The 20542-nt window shown below is 38.1% G+C and overlaps 1 protein-coding gene across 1 annotated transcript in view; it reads right to left on the reverse strand.

The window, feature by feature from the left end:
• LOC136711518 (transient receptor potential cation channel subfamily M member 2-like) overlaps nt 1-18895 on the reverse strand; it is a 50153-nt gene extending 31258 nt beyond the window's left edge. Inside the window, exons 1-11 of the mRNA XM_066687837.1 lie at nt 18760-18895; nt 18237-18310; nt 7465-7538; nt 6782-6950; nt 5922-6102; nt 5110-5276; nt 3967-4147; nt 3802-3878; nt 2300-2500; nt 1372-1474; nt 502-629 (exon numbers count right to left, since the gene is read on the reverse strand). Of these exons, the coding sequence (XP_066543934.1) occupies nt 502-629; nt 1372-1474; nt 2300-2500; nt 3802-3878; nt 3967-4147; nt 5110-5276; nt 5922-6102; nt 6782-6950; nt 7465-7538; nt 18237-18310; nt 18760-18790 (1386 nt within the window). The 5' untranslated portion in view covers nt 18791-18895. The remainder of the gene's footprint in view (nt 1-501; nt 630-1371; nt 1475-2299; nt 2501-3801; nt 3879-3966; nt 4148-5109; nt 5277-5921; nt 6103-6781; nt 6951-7464; nt 7539-18236; nt 18311-18759) is intronic.
• Between the last annotated feature and the right edge of the window lie 1647 nt (nt 18896-20542).

Consider the following 20542-nt stretch of genomic DNA (forward strand, 5'->3'; position numbering starts at 1 on the left):
GTATTTTTGTGGAAAATCCCCAGAGAGAATGGAAGAGCACATTAACTTCTGATGTTTTGTACAGTTTAATAAGTATTTATCTTCAGTTCTTTCACTTCTTAAACCTGTACAAAACAAATCCACAATCACAGTTTACAATGATGATTGTGATAGTTATTTTGGGTCTTCACCAATATAACTGAGAATTCTACAATACTAGAATACTACAGATCACTATTTGGATTTCAGTATAATTTGTATAGCTGACAGGAAAAAGGAATATTGATAACTGAAGTCTGATATTGAACAATCAATGTGGATTACACAGGAGTCTCGAGGGTGAGCAGGATAAAAGCAACACAATCTGATCTGTATAATGTCTTCCCCAGGCAACTATACAGCAACTCTGCAGGTTGAAGTACACAAGATGTTACTGCTTTGCTTTCTGTCACTTGCCTCACTTTGCTGAAGTCAGAAATATGTAAAAGCAAAGTGTAAGGTAGATGGAAGAGGCATGCAGACCTTCCATTGCCGGTCCTCTGTGAAGATTTCGCTCTTGGCAATGTCCACTCGATTCCAGCCCACAGCCAGCTCCAGCTGCCTCGCCCAGTTCTGCCTCTCCTGGGAGTTACTGGTTTTGGAAGCTGGGGCTTTTCAAGAAAGAACCCAATCAGTATGATTTCCAAAAGGGGGATATGAAAAGCAATTACTAAAACCTCATTTGGGTCACCTACCACACTGTTATTGCCGGTTGTACACAAAATGTAGCATGTATCCACTTGCTGCAGCTTTAGAAAGATCAAGAAATATTTGCATAGAGAAGTAGTGCTTTGCAGCTTTTATTTTATTCTGTTATTTGATTCATCTTCTTTAGGCATTTGTCTGTTAAACAATACCAGCTAACAATTGCATTTGGCACAGAGCCTTCTGAATTTGTTTCAGAAGAGGCCAAGAGTACTGAAATGCTGAATAAGTCTGCAAACACTGCAAATGTTGACACTGAGAGTACAGTTTCAGGAATGGCATATATTATGAAAACACTTTATGGAAGGATCCTGTATTTAATAGGAAGTAAAGAGTATCGTGATGGAGTACACTGTTTTCTAGTATATTATCATAATGTATCTTAATGCAATCCAAGACTGCATAATTCAATTAAACACCTTCACAGCAGACCGCAGATTGCCATCTATGTTTTAGAACATGTCAATAAAGCTTTTAAAGGGTAACTGGCACAGTTCTTAAGATTATAGGTTTAATACAGATTGCAGTTACTGACTCAAGCACATGCAATTTCCTTGCAGAAGTGCCTCTGAGAGTTGTAACTCAGGCCATTAGTTAGCAACCTGTTTCCATGGTAGGACAAACAGCTTTGCCAATGAGAACTCATACCTTTCAAAAGTGCTTGGAGAATGGCAACATCCACATCATTATGGCCTTCTTCATCTATTTGGAATACAGTCAAAAGCTGCCGCATTCGGATTATATCTTGAATCTAAAAACAGTCAATGTTTCATCAATCACATGCTATTATGTTGAAGGGTTTAAGCTGAAATTATCATATCCCTTGACATTTTGTACAAATCACATACCATGACTATGTTATAGAACAATACATGTCAGGAGAGGCAGGAATAATATGTTTATGCTTTACACACATGCAAACACATTATTTACATATTGTACACTACCAGTCAAAAGTTTTAGAATACCTCAATATTTCCAGTTTTAATTGAAATTTTAATGTCTCAATGTACTCTGAAATTAAAGCACTGCCATACTATATATTATATTATAATTCAGGCTGTAGGGAGCATCAATGCATCAGCCGTAACTTAGTATTAAGTCAAAAACAATCAAATAACAGAATTGATTGTTTACAAAGCAGTATTGAAATGTACACCTTCAGAAAATGAATACATATATCTAGTTTATCAATGCAATTGTTGACAAAATGATTATGATTATGTGTTAACTTCTGACACCTACTATGTCCAAAGAGAGTGGATTCTTACTGCACATAACCTGGTCATTGAGCACTTTTAAATTATGGCAAGTGAATCATTTCACAGGTTATAACCACACAATGGATTGCATATTGACACATGTTTATATAGTCTCCTATTGTTCATATTGGCTTCAATAAGATTCATTGGTAGAATGGGTTTTTGTATACAAGTCCACTGTATAGTTAATTGTATCCAGTAACATATGTTTTATCCTGCTCTGTACAGAGTGTGCAAGGTTTAGTTTTCCTTGCTTTTAATTTCCATTAGCCCACCACCCTACTTGACCCTATCTAGGACACACTTAACATTACCTTCTTGGTCCATGTGATGATTTTCACCTCATCGAAAGTGTCATATTCCTTGGGGAAGAACCTCTTCAGTTGTTTCTTGATGACCGAGACCCTGATCTGAGACACGGGCAGGTTGGCCACCTGAGCGATGACATCAGCCACCCGGCCCGAGCCCTCCAGGATGACACAGGGGGTGCCATTGATCATGGCATTGTAGATTGTCTGGCAGGAGATCACACAGCAGTGGGTCAGACATCTTTATCTCTTTTACAAAGAACAGAGCACACGACAGGAGGAACTGATTCAGGTTTGTAAGCTTAACCCAGAGGCTCTTTATGCATTTTTAAAACACATTTACCTAATTCTCTCTCCAATTTCCTATTAATTAAACATGCCTTCACTGATTATAGGTTGGAATTTTCATTCTACAACAGACATAAGTTTAATTGTACTTTATATTACTAATACCTATCCATAGTAAGCATTGACAGGGTCTTCTGTAAGTGGAATTTTAGTGATCTGGTCACTGTATGTATCCCAAAATACAAGCAGACAGCATTGATCATTCACTCATTTACCTTTCCATAGTCTTAGCATACAGACTGCTCATCAATCATCAAAAGATAAAACCACAGTAGCATCTGCAAGGCTGATGTCTGTCCTGGATACAGAATGACTACTTGACTCAGTAATAAACTTGGGGTGATCCAAAGCAGAAGTATGAAATCATGGTTTCTGTTAAAATCTGCTTATCTGCATGTTCTTTATATGGAGTTGTTGTTATTAAACTATGTGTACCAATGTATGTCAAATGATGGTCTGAATTCAGAGTTAGGGAGACATGCCAGGGGAACTTCTCTTTAACTTCTCATCTCCCCCCACTCACAGGGCAGGCTTCCAGCTAGACCTCATCTTCTCTAGAGGCTGTTCCCCTTCGACACTCTCCGTGACACCCATGGACATCTCAGACCACCACTTCATCTCCTTCTCCCTTTCCCTCACCTCCCTCCCCACTCCACATACTCCCTCTGTTACCTTCCACCGTAATCTCTGCTCCGTCTCCCCCTCCACCCTTGCTTCCACTGCCCTCACTCTCTTACCTTCCATTGACTGTTTTTCCCATCTATCTGTCAACTGTGCTACCTCCTCTTTGTTCTCCTCCCTCACCTCCTCCCTTGACTCTCTCTGTCCTCTCACGTCTCATCCTGCCCGTCCCTCCCGTCCTCAGCCTTGGCTCTCTGCTGTTCTCCGCTCAACCCAAACTAGTCTGCGTGCCACAGAACAGAAGTGGAAAAGGACCAAACTCCCAGCTGCCCTCAAAGTCTACCGCTCTCTACTGTCTACAGTCTCCTCCTCACTCACCTCAGCCTAGAAATCTTACTTCCAATCACTCTTCGAATCCACTGTCAAAAACCCCCGCAAACTCTTCTCCACCTTCTCCTCCCTCCTCCCTTGTTATTCTATAGGTAATTGAACCACATGAGAGAGGAGTCTGAATTATCAGCTGACTGAGAAAGACTCACATCCAGTGTGCCGGGTCCTCCCTCAAGCACCACACACACCACGGGTATGGTTACTCCTCCATCTTCAGCAGCAACCCCTAGGGAAGGGAAGACTTGTGTTAAACAGCAACAAGAACCTCATAGAAAACTGATAAACAACTGAACTAAGACAGAGGTCAATGTCACCTATTTTCCCCAGGGGCTGCATGCTGATGAATTTCTCCAGGTTGCTCCTCAGAGCAATCTCCACTCCGTAACTGCCATGAGTGCCGTTGTCCACCAGTATAAAGTGCGAGTGGTTGATGTCCAGACAGGACAGGCGGCCCTGGCTCTCTGCATCCAGGGGGTAATGTCCCGGGAACTTCCCCTGCAAAGGAAGCAGCGGAATGGTTTAGGACATTTTCTGGCTCTGGTGAATCATGAGAAACTGGAATCAACCAGAAGAAAAAAATAAAATGTAAAGCACAAGTTGGATGATTAAAGCCATGCTGTAGAAATGCAATATGCTTAATCTTTACATCAAACTTGTAGAATACCAGTACACCCATGTCGACGCCATGAAGGACTGATCCCATCTAAGCATTAAATATACAGCTGTAGTAAACGATATTCACATCCTTCTTTTGAAGCAATGTGATTTAGTTTAATATGTTCTGTTATCTAAGTATTTATCAATTAATAATTCTTAGTGTAAATGTAATACCAATTTGCCTCCCTCTGGTTTAGGCACTTAAATATGTGTGAGGCAGAAAAGCTTTTCATTTCAGACTGCATAATCCATTTCAAAGACCAGTGTGTTGAGTCTGGATTCAGAATGGATTATTCAAAGTGATATTAAAGACGATTTACAGCTGGAGTTGCTTACTAGTCTTATTTTTAATTAAATTGTTGAGTTGATCAGTGCAACAACTATATACAGTACTGTGCAAAAGTTTTAGCAGGTGTGAAAAAATGCTATAAAGTAAGAATGCTTTAAAAAATAGACATGTTAATAGATTATATTTATCAATGAATTAAATGCAAAGTAACTGAACAGAAGAAAAATCTAAATCAAATCTATATTCGGTGTGACCACCCTTTGCCTTCAAACTTCTGCACAGTACTGTACACGTGTGTGTGGCACATTCCATGCTCTGTGAGCTATGTGCTGTAAGAACATAAGAAAATAGAAACATTAAAAACAGTAGGTTTCGGCTCAACATGTAGATAATTGATCCGACCTTTCTTGACATCTCCTAGTTGTCCATAAACCAGTGTTAATGGGTAATGTGGTGTGTTCAGAAAGCTGTGCCTTTCATGTACTCTTCATTGCCTTCTGCTGCAGCTCACCTCAGGGTCCACGAGATACTGGCGGTTGTGCACTGTCCCCCAGGTTGCTATGCCGATAGTAACAATCTTGTCATCCTTGGAGACGGTGCTCGTGGTGTAGTCTTGCACTGCTGTGCCCACATGCTTCATCACTCCAGTGTTCGTGCCCCCTGTCAGGATCCATGCGCCTGCACACAGACCACATTGTAAGAAGAGTGCTCAGCTCTAATACATACCAATACATTCAGTGGGACACATGATCACTCTTGTATTGCACTGCATTGAACTGAACCCATTCAATCAGGACAGGCCCTCTGCATGATGGCAATATTTAATGGACTTACATAAGTGATTGTCAAATGGAAAACTTTCTAGAGGAATACACCGACACACAACAAAAGACAGCTCAGATGAAGGCATAAACTCATTGTAAAATGTTTTTTGAAGCAATTATAATATTCCTACAGAGTAGTACAGAGTTATGGCCGACTGTCATATGTTATATATGAATATACATGTATAATATGAAAGCTTCTTAATGATGGACCATTTTTCAAAAAAGCACACGGAAATGTGGGATCCTGCTAAAACAAAAATAGGCCAACAGACAGACAAGGAAAGGTATGATCCTGCCACAGGAACATCTTTATTAAAACTATTGAAACATCTCCCAATATTCATGTCTGATGATTTTATTGTGTGTTAGATTAATTTAGATGTTGTATAGAGCCCTTCACAAGGTAGCCACGGAGGGCTTTACAGATTGAAACAATTCATCCAAATAAACCTTTAAGAGCTCCTATAGGATGACCGGAGCAGCATGAAGGTTGTACCTGTAGTGTGAGCCACCTTGATGAGCCCTCGGCGGAACATGCTCTTCAGCTGGGCCTTCATGTAGAAGTTCTTTGCCCCACCAGTGACAGAGATGAGCAGGTTGGGTGGACTGAGATTCCAGTACTCGGTCATCAGCTGATAGAGGGTCGCAGGGGAGGTGTCTGAAGACACTCGCACAAACTGTCCACAAAAAAAGGCTGATGAGTGAGCGTGTTGGGTATGAGAAGTGGCCTTGTTCACAGCACCTGGAGAAAGCCTTATATTCGGGAGGTAAATGACATATTTGCACCAAAGTGTAAACTAACTTTTGTTCAGGTTATACAAAAGTAATTGTATAAAATGTACTAACAATCTATTAGCAAGTTTAATTGTGAGCCAGAAAGGGTTATTGTATGGGAACAATTCTCTGTGAATGATTGACAGAAACAGGATTATTGATACTGTATTAATACTATGCAAATATATTCCAAGAGAATACATAAATGCAATCTGTGAACCGTCTACCAATCAATTAATACTATTCATAGGATCTGCTATTCTTACAAATAGACATCAACATGTAATGATGTCTTCTTCTCTTGCTGTTTCCATCACAAGACCACCATCAAGTATTCAAACCCACCAACAATCCAAATAATCTCAAACATCACTCCTGTTCCTTATATCTTCTAGGCCCTGCCCTCCCTCCTCTACAGACTGGTGATGCTACCTTCCCTTTAATCAATGCCAACCCCAATAGATAGACATAGACATTTTTCAGGGTAGTTATGGTGTGAACAGTGATCACTGGAGGGAATGCGGTGATCATAATGAAAACAGAAAGACTGATCAGTACAGAATACAGATGATCATATTGCACCTTGCTAACTTTCTGCCGTGCTCCAGTGAATGTAATCTCTCCAAACGCATCAGTGGGAGCCTCGCTGACATGTCTCTGCAGTTTCCACGTTTCACCCAAGAAATCCTCTGACTTTAAAGCTTCTGCTGAATGGAATTCCTTCACATATCCACAATGACATCTTCCTTTACTGAAAGAGCAATGACATTATTTCACTGCATGTTTTGATGTGTGTGAAAAAGCTTATTAGATTTAGAAGTAAAGCACAATGGTGCAGACAGAGATACATGGAGAGTTAGCTAGATGGACAGACATACAGACAGATAGATACATTCCCAGATGACATTAAAATCAAATTCATCTAATGAATCAAACCTAATGAAATACCTCCAGTACAAATCTCTTGATTCTGTTTTTTACTTTTATTAACTTTATATTAGAACCAATCATGTATCTGGCTGTGGTATTTTGAGACATTTTGAACTTAAAATAAAACCAGCTACTGTATTGGTCAGAATGCACTGGTTAATACACATAAAGAAGGCAATATTGGTTTGTTTTGGCAGTGGAACTGTTCCACAGTCAACTGGCCTTGCATTTGGGATCGTACTGATCAAGGTCAATGCTTAAGCAGGCAGTAATCCATGTCTGTCAATAAACACACATCTGAGACCAAATAACAAAAGCACAAGTTAAACGTTTACCTGGAATTCTCCACGTAGTACTGACAATGCTTCTTCTTGATGTTTTCTATAATCCAAGAGTTGATGGAGAATTTCTGAAAGGAAGGAGAAAGAGATTTGCATGTCATGGTTTCAGCGCTGCTTAATTGAGGCTCAATTAAATCCTCCATGCTTCCACAGCTCTGCAATGGACTATTCTCGCTACACAGGGCGGTAACTCCCTATATTGATTTCAGCTGCAATTTGAGGTGATGTCACAAGTAGCTGCTCCAAAGTAGTGTAGATGCAGTGAAACTATAATAACAGTGCAGAAGAGAGATTACTTGCAGAAGATTTGCTGTGTTACTCAGTAGCTTCCATAAACTGCAACATTAAAGTATGGTATGCTGCCATATTGCTTTTTGTGATGAAGCAACAAAAATCTTCTTCTCATCAACTACTTTGTGCATGTTATTGCCTTATGACCTAGTTTTACAGCTGTTCAAAAGATCAGTCTCTTGGTTTGGCATCCATTTTGCATCATATTACGAAGCTTCCAGTGGTGACTTCTCCAGAACTGTGCCGAAATTTGCCATGAATGGCAATTGTACGGAGCACTATAAACACCGAAAAACATGGCGGCCATGGGCCACTGAAAAATAACACGTTACATGTCACATGTTACACATTTTCTGCACACTGGAATACAATATACATATGAATCTTCACACAAGTTAAAGTCCACTACCTGCAAGCCGAAACTGAAGATGATGGGGTATATGGTTTAGCCACCATACTGAATCATACATTTCTTTGGATGAGCAACTGCTACTTTTGGTACTATAGGTACAAAATATAAGTATGTTAATAGTTTCAGATGTATTTTTCAATCTGACAGTTTATTTTGTTATTTCATTAGGACTGTGATGTAATTTTTATTATTATGTTTTATTCTGGTCCGATATCGAAAGCAGACAGGAAAAGAAGATACAAATTGCGTGAAGTAGATATATCTTCTGCAACTGACATAGCTATGCAAACAACAGATAACACTCTTATGGCCGACTGTCATAATTATGCTGGCATAACAGATCCTTTAACGACTGTTATCAATGAAGAATTTCCCCCTTTACCTATTACTCCAAGTAAACAACCTGCCTCGAAGAAGAGTAAGTCGGAGCACATCTCAGACATCCCTACTACTACTAATACTGATATGGTTGCCTCACTTTCACATCTTATCAATTCCCAGTCAGATGCCCTGGAGAGACTGATTCGGGATAACCCACTCAAAACTGAAGGTTTAAAAAAGACAGTTGATTTCGCCTGTGCTGAAATTAAAGATTTGTGGGGAAAAATTGATTTATTTGAAAAACGCATCAAAAAGGAGGAGGGGTGGATGGATCTTTGTGAAAAGCGAATTGCAGATTTAGAAAGCTACTCAATGCACTGGAATCTGAGGCTCTATATAGGCTTCCTGAGGTCGAAAATCAAGATGTGTGCAAAAAGTTCCATCCGGATTTGCCAAGCTATTCTTCCAGAGGGAAAGAGGCAACTGATACTGTGCATCGGATCGGCAGCAGACATCAGGACAACTTCAAACACAGAGGCATCATTCTTCAGTTCACCTTTTTTTGAGAGATGCGATATGGAAAGCTATGCTTTAAGTGTAGACTTTCATCTTTAATTTGAGGGTAGTTACATCCAAATTGGGTGAACGGTGAAGGAATTACACCAATAACATAATCATGAATTAAATTGTGAGTTTCAATACTTGGTTGGCCTGCCAGGATTGGCTCCGGCTTCCCCATGACCCTCACCAGGATAAGCGGTTTCAAAAATAGATGGATGGATGTAATACTTGGTTGCAAATCCTTTGCAGTCAATGACTGCTTGAAGTCTGGAACCCATAGACATCACCAGATGCTGGGTTTCTTCCCTGGTGATGCTCTGCCAGGCCTGTACTGCAGCTGTCTTTAGTTCCTGCTTGTTCTTGGGGCGTTTTGTCTTTAGTTTTGCCTTCAGCGAGTGAAATGCATGCTCAATTGAATTCAGGTCAGGTGATTGACTTGGCCATTACAGAACATTCCACTTCTTTGCCTTAAAAAAGTCTTGGATTGCTTTTGCAGTATGCTTCAGGTGATTGTACATCTGCACTGTAAAGCGCCATCCAATGAGTTTTGAAGCATTTGTCTGAATCTGAGCAGATAATATAGCCCTAAACACTTCAGAATTCATCCTGCTGCTTTTGTGAGCAGTCACATCATCAATAAATACAAGGGAACCAGTTCCCTTGGCAGCCATACATGCCCATGCCATAACATGCTCCACAGATGAGGTGGTATGCTTCGGATCATGAGCAGTTCTTTCCCTTCTTCATACTCTTCTCTTTCACATCATTCTGGTACAAGTTGATCTTTGTCTCATCTGTCCATAGGATGTTGTTCCAGAATTGTACAGGGTTCTTTAGAGTGTAATTCTAATCTGGCCTTCCTGTTTCCTGTTTACATCTTGTGGTAAACCCTCTGTATTTACTCTGGTGAAGTCCTCTCTTGATTGTTGACTTTGACACATATACACCTACCTTCTGGAGGGTGTTCTTGATCTGGCCAACTGTTGTGAAGGGGTTTTTCTTCACCAGGGAAAGATTTCTTCTGTCATCCACCACAGTTGTTTTCCGTGGTCTTCCGGGGCTTTTGGTGTTCCTGAGCTCACCAGTGCATTCTTTCTTTCTAATAATGTACCAAATAGTTGATTTGGCCACACCTAATGTTTTTGCTCTCTCTCTGATTGGTTTGTTTTGATTTCTAGACAGCTGCAGTGCAGGCCTGGCAGAGCATCACCAGGGAAGAAACCCAGCATCTGGTGATGTCTATGGGTTCCAGACTTCAGTCAGTCATTGACTGCAAATGATTTGCAACCAAGTATTGAAACTCACAATTTAATTAATGATTATGTTAGTTTATCCAAATACTTTTGAGCACCTAAAATTGGGGGGACCACATATAAAAATGGGTGTAATTCCTACACTGTTCTCCCAATGTGGATGTAACTACACTCAAATTAAATTTGAAAGTCTACACTTAAAGCACATCTTGATTATTTCCTATTAAATCCATTGTGGTGGCATACAGAGCCAAAATGATGACAATTGTGTCACTGTCCAAATATTTATGGACCTAACTGTATACTTATTAACCTATATCGCTTTCTTGTTCCATAACTTTGTCATTTTCTATAAATTATCTTAATGCCAAGGGGTTAAGGCAAAATGTTAAACGCGAAGTATTGTTTTATTTGCTAAACAGTTTATTTTTTTATTTTATTTTTCATGAATTGCATTATAATATAAATTACTATTTTTTGGAGATCCCAATGGGGTCTTGATATTTGGCTTGCATGTGGTTCATGGCATACGGCTGGTATTATTACACTGAAAAACAGGTTTTCTGGGGAAATTCTGCAAACAGACTGTTATCCTTCTGGTCATTAGTAAGGTCTGGTCTTGTAGTAAGAATAGAAGACCACTTTGATTATTATTAATGTTTAAGGGTATAACTCTAAAGCAAAGAATGTTAATATACTCGAATGCCTAGATACTCAAATTAGTTAATGGCTTTCCAAGTTTCCAAATTTTTTACTTGTATTAGGTGGGGATTCATATTTGGAATAAGGCAGAGACAAATAACTTATTTCATAACAATTGGGAGCTCCTCAAATTTGAACTTGCAAATATTTAAGAAAATATGGAAGCACTCTAGCAAGAACTAGGAGTTTGGAGGAAAGACATGTCATGAAAATTACTTCTGTCTTGTAAACCACCTGAAAGTTTATCAGAGGATGAAACAATTGAATGAAATACTTCTCAAAATAAGCTGGATAAAATGTATACATTTAGGGCTAAATGAGCTTTCATCAGATATAGGAGAACATGGCTTGAGGAAGGAGAACAAAATTCTGCTTTTCACATATTGCAAGGAAGCCACAACTCTTTTCCTAGACTCAAATCAGAGCAAATCAACCAATCAGTGTAAATGACAAAGATACTCTATTACACATCTTAAGAATAATACATCTCCTGGGGTTGATGGCATAACAATTCTATAAGATGTGTTCTAAGGAATGGAATGGAAGTAACTCTATTAAATTAAAACATTGCACAGCCCCAAGATTTGATTTAAAACATTGCATAAGACAAGGGTGTCAGATTTCTCTTTATCTTTTTTGAATTGCCACACAACTTCTTACAGTACACATCAAAATGAGCATCTTGATAAATAAATAAATAAATATTAGTCAGTTGGCAGATGACACTACTCTTTTTTTTTTTAGAGATGCTACTCAGTTGAAAATTGCTCTCAATGTAATCCATGTTTTTTCTAAAGCATCTGGTCTCTGCCTAAATTTAAACAAATGTGAACTTTTTGCCCTCAAATATTGTAAGAAAGCTCTCTATGTAATATACCAATTAACTTACTTATTTAGGAAGTTGTTATTTCTAAAGATCAAGAAGCCAGGTTTACGCTGACCCTTAGTCCTATTATTGTGGAAACTCAAAGAAAATTAAAGCACTGGTTACAAAGATTTATCTCTAAATGAGAGAGATTTGCTTGCTAAGGAGGAAGGTATTTCTAGAATAATGTATGCTGCTTTAACTTTATATGTTGACTGTAAGACAGTAGACAATTATGTATGGAAAAACAGAACACATTATATTAGAAAATGTGTGGTGATGAATACATGAGTGTGGAGGGCTAAAGTTTTTGATTTTCAAACCTTAAATAACACATTCAAGATCAACTGGATTAAACATTTTTTCAAGAATTCAAACTCAATTTGGAATTTCATCCCTCACTATGTTGTCTCCCACTTAGGTGGCCTTAAATGCATCTTACTTTGTAACTATAAAATTGATCAAATTCATTATAAATTGTCCAGTTTCCATAAACAGGTGCTGTTAGCCTAATCATTAATATATTATATATTATATTAATATATATATATAAAAAAAAAGTATCCACACAATTATTTTATATGGAGTAATAGAGATCCCTATTCTTTGAAAAATGGTTTGACAATCATATATTGTTGGTGGGTCAACTGTTTAATGCGAGGGGGTTGTTACTAAACTATTTGGAATTTTTATCAGTGTTTGGAGTTCCAGTAACTCTGAGGGAGTTTTTGATTAAATCCCTTCAGGAGTAGCATGTTGTTCAAAGATGTGTTGAAACCAGTTGCAGGACCTTCGCTGGATCCAGTTGACATAGCAATAGGTAACATATGATTTTCATCTAGGAAAAATAATAGTGAAATACATGTTTTGTTTCAAAGACATGTAGTATTTTCCCCTTTTGTTTTGTCTATTGGGGAAATTTCGTGACCAATATTTGCTGGAAAAAGATTTGGACATTGCCTTATAAATACTGATTATTACTAAAATGATAGAAGTTTATGGGCTCAAATTAGCGCCATAAGTATTGCAGTCAAAAAAATATATATCGCATAAAAAAAATATTGAAAACAAAAAAAAACTGAAAAAATTGATGTTGAGATCAAAATTTAAAAAATCGAATGCAAAATTGATAGAATTGTAAACAAAAAAAAGTATCGAAACCAAAAAAAAAGCAAAACTTGCCTGCAGTCACTGTCTTTGGTTGCGATGCTGCAATTTTTGCTTTCGCCGCCAGTTTCTTTGCTTTCGATTTTTTTTTTTCGTTTACGAGTTTTGGCACTGTTTTGTCGTGAGGGCGGGATTTACAGGGAGGCGTGGATCCTGGCTCTCCATTGGTCCAGCAGGTTTGAGTGACGGTTCTTCCTAACCCAATCAGTGAGCAGCGTGATCGGGTCGGGTGATCTCTGTGTGGGATGGTATCGACTGTCTCGGTTTCAACAGCAGCGCCGATTCAGCGACTCATTAAACATCCTGTGTGCGCAGAGAGCAGCAGTCAAGAGCTGGACAATCTCACCGCCATTTGAGCCCAAACATACAGCACTGAAACACAACACAGGATTCACCTGCTACGTGCACAGTAACATGTTTAATATCATGTGCATATTAATGTAACCTGCAGAGCACTTTAATTCAGCTGCTCAGGTAACAGCGCCAGACTGATGTAGATCACGTCATTTAGCAAGAGGCAAATGGAGGGGCATCGTATTCATTAAGAGCATGTGATGTCCCAGTTTATGTTTAGGTAAGAAACGCACACACGCATACATACATACATGCACACATACACACTATATATATATGGACAGTCACCTACAAAATTACTGGCGCCATTGATAAATATGCGAATAAAGGCTGTATGAAATAAACACATGTAATATGTAGAAAGCGATTGTCCACAACTTTTATTAAAAGCTTGCTTTGTTTATAATTAAATTCCGAGGCCATGTAGTTGCTCCACTCATTCTATGTGTCAGTCAGCGGTGAAGACAGATGTGTTGCAGAGAGGTGACTGTCAGACCAGCCCACCCTGCTCACTGATTGGGTCAGGAGGAACCGTCACTCAAACCTACTGGACCAATGGAGACCCAGGATCCACGCCTCCCTGTAAACAGCACCAAAACTAATCAACGAAAATGTTTTAATCGAAAGCAAAGAAACTGGCGGCGAAAGCAAAAATTGCAGCATCGCAACCAAACACAGGGACTGCAGGCGAGTTTTGCTATCGTTTTTTTATTTTATTTTTTGGTTTCGATACATTTTTTGTTTGTTTACAATATATATATATATATATTTTTTTTTTAATGCGATATATATTGTTTTTAATGCGATACTCATGGCACTAATTTGAGCCCATAGAAGTTCCCTTTAAATAATTCACAAATGGTTATCCTGCCAACCATTTTTTGAAAAAAAAAAAAAAAAAAATTAAAGGAAATAAATGTAAACTCTACCCTATGTGATTTGTACCCAGAAATGGTATTACACTTATTCTGGCATTGCAATTATTCACAGAAACTATGGCAAGATGTCTGTAGATTTATTAATGATTATATATGTATAGACTTTACCTTGCTATGGGAAATGTGCTTTTTGGTTTTACTACATCATACAGTAAGGATAAGGAAAAACAATACTGTATTATTAATCTCATATTTTTAGCCAAATTCCATATCTATAAATGTAAATATATAAACAAAAAACCTCCTTTCCTTGTTTTCAGTGATATCAAACAATACTTAAATAACATCTTACACTCAAACAATAAGAAAGCTACTAAAACTGTGAATTATTGCTTATGCTTTAAGATCGTTTCACAAATGAAAGGACTGTGATTTTGTAATATTATGTTTGTTTATATATCTTGTTCTTGAATATGAAAATAAAGTTCACCTGACTGATTGCACATACGCAGTTGAAGGAGAATGGCACCACTTTTTGGATGCATGCTTTATTATTACATTAAAAAGGTAGATTATGCAAACAATGCTTACACTGAATTTGTGAAAAACAGTCTTGAGTAGGTTATGGATCCCACGGTGTTGTAGGCGTATTCATGTATAGATGCTGTCCATAAAACAGTTCTGCCAATTACTTAAAACCAGGGTGGCAAACGCACGCAAACGCTGTTTAAGCAACTTTTTATTTGTGAAATACCGTTTACTCACATTTTCATTTAATTAATTATCGTTTACCTACTTATTCCCGCGTTCCCAGCATTGCTCACGCACGCGAAGTACGCGCGTTATGTGCGCTGCGCATGCGTGCACGGATTCACCTCTCCAGCAGGAAACTGCGCTCCTCCGCTTCCCGCTGTACTGACGGTGCAGAACTGCGCAGCCGCGGCTAAACCAGCGATACGCAACAATCGCTCTCACTCGGACAGAGGTGACAGACGTACGAAACTGTTTTAAACGGCCATTAACTCCTGCGACTTCCTTGTATTCACCTCCCCCGAAAAAACCCAGGCTCTTGGATAATCAGGTATCAAATGTTAAATACAACACTGTAGTTTCTGATAAGAGTATGTCAGATCTTGATTGTTAAAACACAGGGAGCCTCCGATACGCGGTGACGCACATGACAGCCAGCACCTCTGGATGCGGACAGAGAGGCACTCTGGGCATTGTTGTCCTAAAGAGGAACTAATAGTTGTTCTTGTCATTGCCATTGACATCTGTGATTAAAAACACACAAGTAGACAAGAATTTTGAATGTGGTCAACATACTAACTTCAGTTAGTCAAAATGATTAGTTTTATTTGGTTTCCCGGCAAGTGTTCAGACAAAGAGTTCTGCAAGCAAATGTGATGAACTGCAAAAATTAGTTGTCACCAATTTCATGTGTAACAGTTATGTATTGTACATCAATACATTGTTTATCATCACATATTGTATCCACACTAGTGCTCTTTAGCGCTTCAAAATACTTACTGTATTTGCAGTGTAGCTCATATCAGATCATTATTAATGTGAATAACAATATTTTAATATCAACATTTGCAAATCATATGTTTGGTGGAATGTGTGTTCAGTCCAGATTATTTTTTTAGATTAATAACCTAATTAATTACCCATAGGCCTTCCTTTTTATTAGACTTGCATCAAATGCACTGAATTGATACTGTTTAAAAATGTAATACGTTTTCGATTATATTGATGAATTATTTGTCATATCAAAATTATCCAGAGAAATTCATAGTTTACCTGTCACGGTCTCCCCTGCTTCTACCTTAGTTCACCACCAGAGGTCTCCCTCTCCCGAATACTAAATCTAGTGCTTCTCCTTTCCTTTGTCCAGTCCAGCCAGTTTTTCCACATTCTTTCCTTCCAGGAGCACCTGTTCTCTCCTCCTCTCCTGTCATTGGTTAGTCATTCATTCACCTAGTTCAAACCTTCTTTGCTACACAGTATTTAAACCCCTCTGTTTCCTAGCTTCATCGCAAAGTCTTGCATTCTCTCCTGGATCAATTCTGAGCCTTGTTTCTTTATTGCCTTACCGTGTATTTTTGACCTCTTGCTTCCCTCTCTCGTTTACCCCTTTTGGATCTCCCCACTAGCCTGTTCGCTTGATCGATTGACCTGGACTGTCCCTGTTTACTCTTTCTCGTTTGCCCTTATCGGATTATCTGCTTCAACCCTAAGCCTGCACTTGGATCCTTTCCTTTGGTCCTAGAGGACGCTACATTACCCACCTTTTTTACCACTACTTCACTGCTTAAAACCAGTTACTTTGCTACATATAGGCTGTGACCAGGGCCCTCCCTAGCCTGTTGGGATAGGCGAGATATGATTGTGCCTCCCCACCCCACCACCTCACTGCAAAACATTTTAGTTGAAGACAAAAATGTTTAGGTAAAACTAAAAGACACACAAACATTTAAATAGTGCACATCACAGAACATTCATTGCACTTGAACATGCACTGTACACCTTGAAGAAATCGATTTAGTAATAAATACAAATGTAAATAATGCACATAATAACAACAATAACTAATAATCAACTAAAAAACACCCACACCAAAAATACTCAGTTCTGAAAATACTATATTGCACAGTGCACATCAAAAAACTACAATAAATAATACATACATACAATACTATAAAAATCACTAGTTGACAACTGGCAAACTAACTAACTAATCATGATCATCATTTGGATTGCAGCTAGACAGGCTAGCTCTACCCCTTGGCACACCCGCCCTCCTGCACCGCGGCGCCGCCTGGCTTTTTTCAGCCTCTGCCCCCTGCAGGGCTGTGCGCGTCACTGCTGATATGCATCATATTTACATGACGTTTAGCATGCATATCCCTGTCAGGTGTAGTCCGCATTGTCATTAACCATGAAACGTCCATCAGCAATTTACTTTACCTTGACCCCCTCAACATACGGACCAGTTATCTTGCAATTTTAAAATGTGGCCATTTCAGGATATAGACGATTATCTAAAACAGCAGAATGTGCACGTAAAGTGCAGGTTTACACATGACAATGGGCATGTTTTCTTCATTTTTACGCCATGTACAAATGAAGAATTTGGGATTGGGATTGGGATTTGGGACTGAGTCTTCTCTGGCCCGTGTCTCTCGATTAAACTGGCTGCTCTGCTTGCGGGTGGGGTGAATGACAGCACGTTGCACAAGAGGAAAGACTGGGCTTTGATTTCATACTGAACTGAACACCAACGACTTCCAGGACCGACATGACACACAACTATTATGTGGCTGAACTTCACGTATTTTTACAAGAGAATCCATGTCAAATAATTGAAGTACAAGAAATGCCCTGTTTATAACACTTACAAACATTTGTCATTTTTGTAGACGAGTTGCTCAAAAACGAATGGCAAATATCTAGAAACTAACAATGCTTTTCTTTAAAAATAAAAAATATGTAATTGTTTTAGAAATGTTTTCAATATGTCCCGGTTTCTACTTTTAAATATATACTCAGCCTGCCATGAAAAAATGTTTAATTAATTATTAAATACATAATAACAAACTAGCCTACACAATATATATATATATATATATATATATATTATTGACTGCATACAAAATATGACACTGACTATTACATGTCGACTGCAAAATACAATAAAGGTATTTTGCAGTCTACATGGTGTAATAATCTTCATACATCCAATTCAAACTGATGTTTCTTGTTTGTTTGTTTGCTTGTTTTTACAAGGTTGGTTGGCATTGATTTATTTATAGAGAAAAAAGAAAAAAGCATTAGCATCAGCATTTCGTGTGAGCATTGTTTATGCTAATAGCTAAAAAAACAACTACATGATATATATATATAAATACATTGTATGTATTTATTTATTTATTTATTTATTTATTTATTTCCACACTTACCTTTTTAGCTATGTTTTCTCCCATACCATCTGCTTCAGCTGGATGGATTTTATTTTCTGGTCCAGACAGCATCTCTAGGACATATTCAAACATGATTTCCTCAGTTTCCAATTAAAGACATGCTCCAATTAGGGGGGGTGAGCACAATAATTTCCCGTACGCCACTGTGTAGGGAGCTGAATTGATTAATTTCTGAATTGAAATTGGGGAAACCTGAAAGAGATTGTAAACTATTTGCATGATCTTCCTTCAGTTCAGCACTATTAAGCCTCTGTTAACCTACAACATACTGGATAATTTATTCTGTTTACAAGTTCAGTAAACAAAAACTACCTCGGTGAACAACAGTGTTTTGCAGACATGATCTGAACAAACTTTATTATTGCCGTAGTTCAATCATACTAGTATTACTGCAAATCAGAATGTGCATAAAAACATGAAATAGGTTCTTGTGTATTACTAATCTGAATTTAATACAACCATCTTGCAGTAAGCTATGAGGAAAATGAGAATTCTCCCTTACCTTTTCTCTTGTCGTTGTCTGCAGTCTTCATCTTGTCCTCAACTCTGGCCTGTTTTGTCACCCTCCTTCACATAACTTTCTGGAAACCTTCAATCACATTGTGGTTTTCCTATATATATATATATATATATATATATATATATATATATATATATATATAAACGATTTATTTCCCTCAATGTTATTGCTTGGATAGTGATCGTACACTAATACCTGAGCCAGCCTTTGCTCTTTTATTTTGCTTTCGAGTCCAATTTATTGAACAGTAACGTAAGCTTTGTGTGATCAGTATGGTCTTGGTTTGTACCCGTGATCTGGGACGTTAGGTTTCATAAGGCAGCATTAACTGTCTTCCCCACACCTGAAGTTATTGTCAAAGCCACAGTTGCCAGGTGACTCCAAAATTAGATATTGTAATAGGCATTTACAAGATCAAATGACACCAGTGGGGGATAAACCAGTCCTCCGGGTCAGAGGTGTTTGCCTTTCAATGTCCACAAGCAGTTCAATGTCAAGGCAGCAGGGCGAATATAATTGGATCCGAGCTGACAGGAGCAAGACAGTACATTTTTTTTGTAGGAGGCAGATCCGGCTCAAGTGATTTTATTGTTATCATTATTAAAGATGGACCTCCCAAGAGGAATAGGCCTAGTTGTTGTATATTGTTAGAAGGGAGTGGTGCAAACGTTTAAAATAAGTCTATAATGTTACAATGAGAGAGAAAACAAACAAAACAAAAAATGTTGGGGTAAATTATGACAGCTGTAAATAATACTTTTTATTAAATATTGATGCAGATTTACGCGGAAAGAAAGGTATAAGATGATATGCACATGTTAGCTTGGATTATACATTTAGAATTGTATTGCTTATAAGCAGGTTTGTAAAACGTCTAAGCTACATAAAGTTTGCACGATTGTATATGATATAGTTAACTTTCATGAAGGGTGATGGTCAATATATTTTTTAACAGACACCCTTATACAGGGCAACTTACAAATGTTACAGTATATCAAATTCTTTTTAACATACAATTACCCATTTATACAGCTGGGGATTTACTGGAGCAGTCTGGGTACAGTACCTTACTCAGGGGTACAACAGCAGGGTCCCCCACCTGGTATATGTCCAGCCATACAGGGTGTTACAGGGGACTGATCATTTTGTAGCATTTATTAATATAGAGTTTGGCATGTCATTGCTCATCCACTCTTAGAAAAGGTGCTTCTTAAACAGTTCTTTGCAGCAATCGATGGTTTCATGTAGAATCCTTTTCATTCTCAAGTCAAGAAATGGTTCTTTATAGCCTAAACAAACTATTTTTAAATACATCTGATAATAAAATATAATAATTAATAAATAAGGAACATCTTGATCGTCTTTTAGTTAGTTAGTTACGTTTTAAAATAATCCCAGATCAACATAACTTTACCTAACATTTTTTAATTATTGGATACAGATATTGAATGTATAGTAATAATTTCATTAGACAGTAAAGGAACCAGCATTAACAGTAGTAAAAATGAGCTTGTTTATTGCTGGGAGAATAGGAAGGTCTTCTAGTGAATATGTTTCTCAGATTTGTGTGTAAACCATTTATACTGTTAAATACAATCTTATTATCATTCCTCCTCCCAGGTGCACCCCTTTTGGGTGGTACTCTAATAATGAGGAACCATGCTAATGATCGTTGGATTACCATGGTCGACATGAATGGATCACTCAAAAGTAGTTCCTTGATCACACCAGCTTTCTGGGTTTGTTTGTAGAAATCTTCCTTTAT

This window comes from Amia ocellicauda, chromosome 16 (genome assembly GCF_036373705.1).
Source record: "Amia ocellicauda isolate fAmiCal2 chromosome 16, fAmiCal2.hap1, whole genome shotgun sequence".
NCBI lineage: Eukaryota > Metazoa > Chordata > Actinopteri > Amiiformes > Amiidae > Amia > Amia ocellicauda.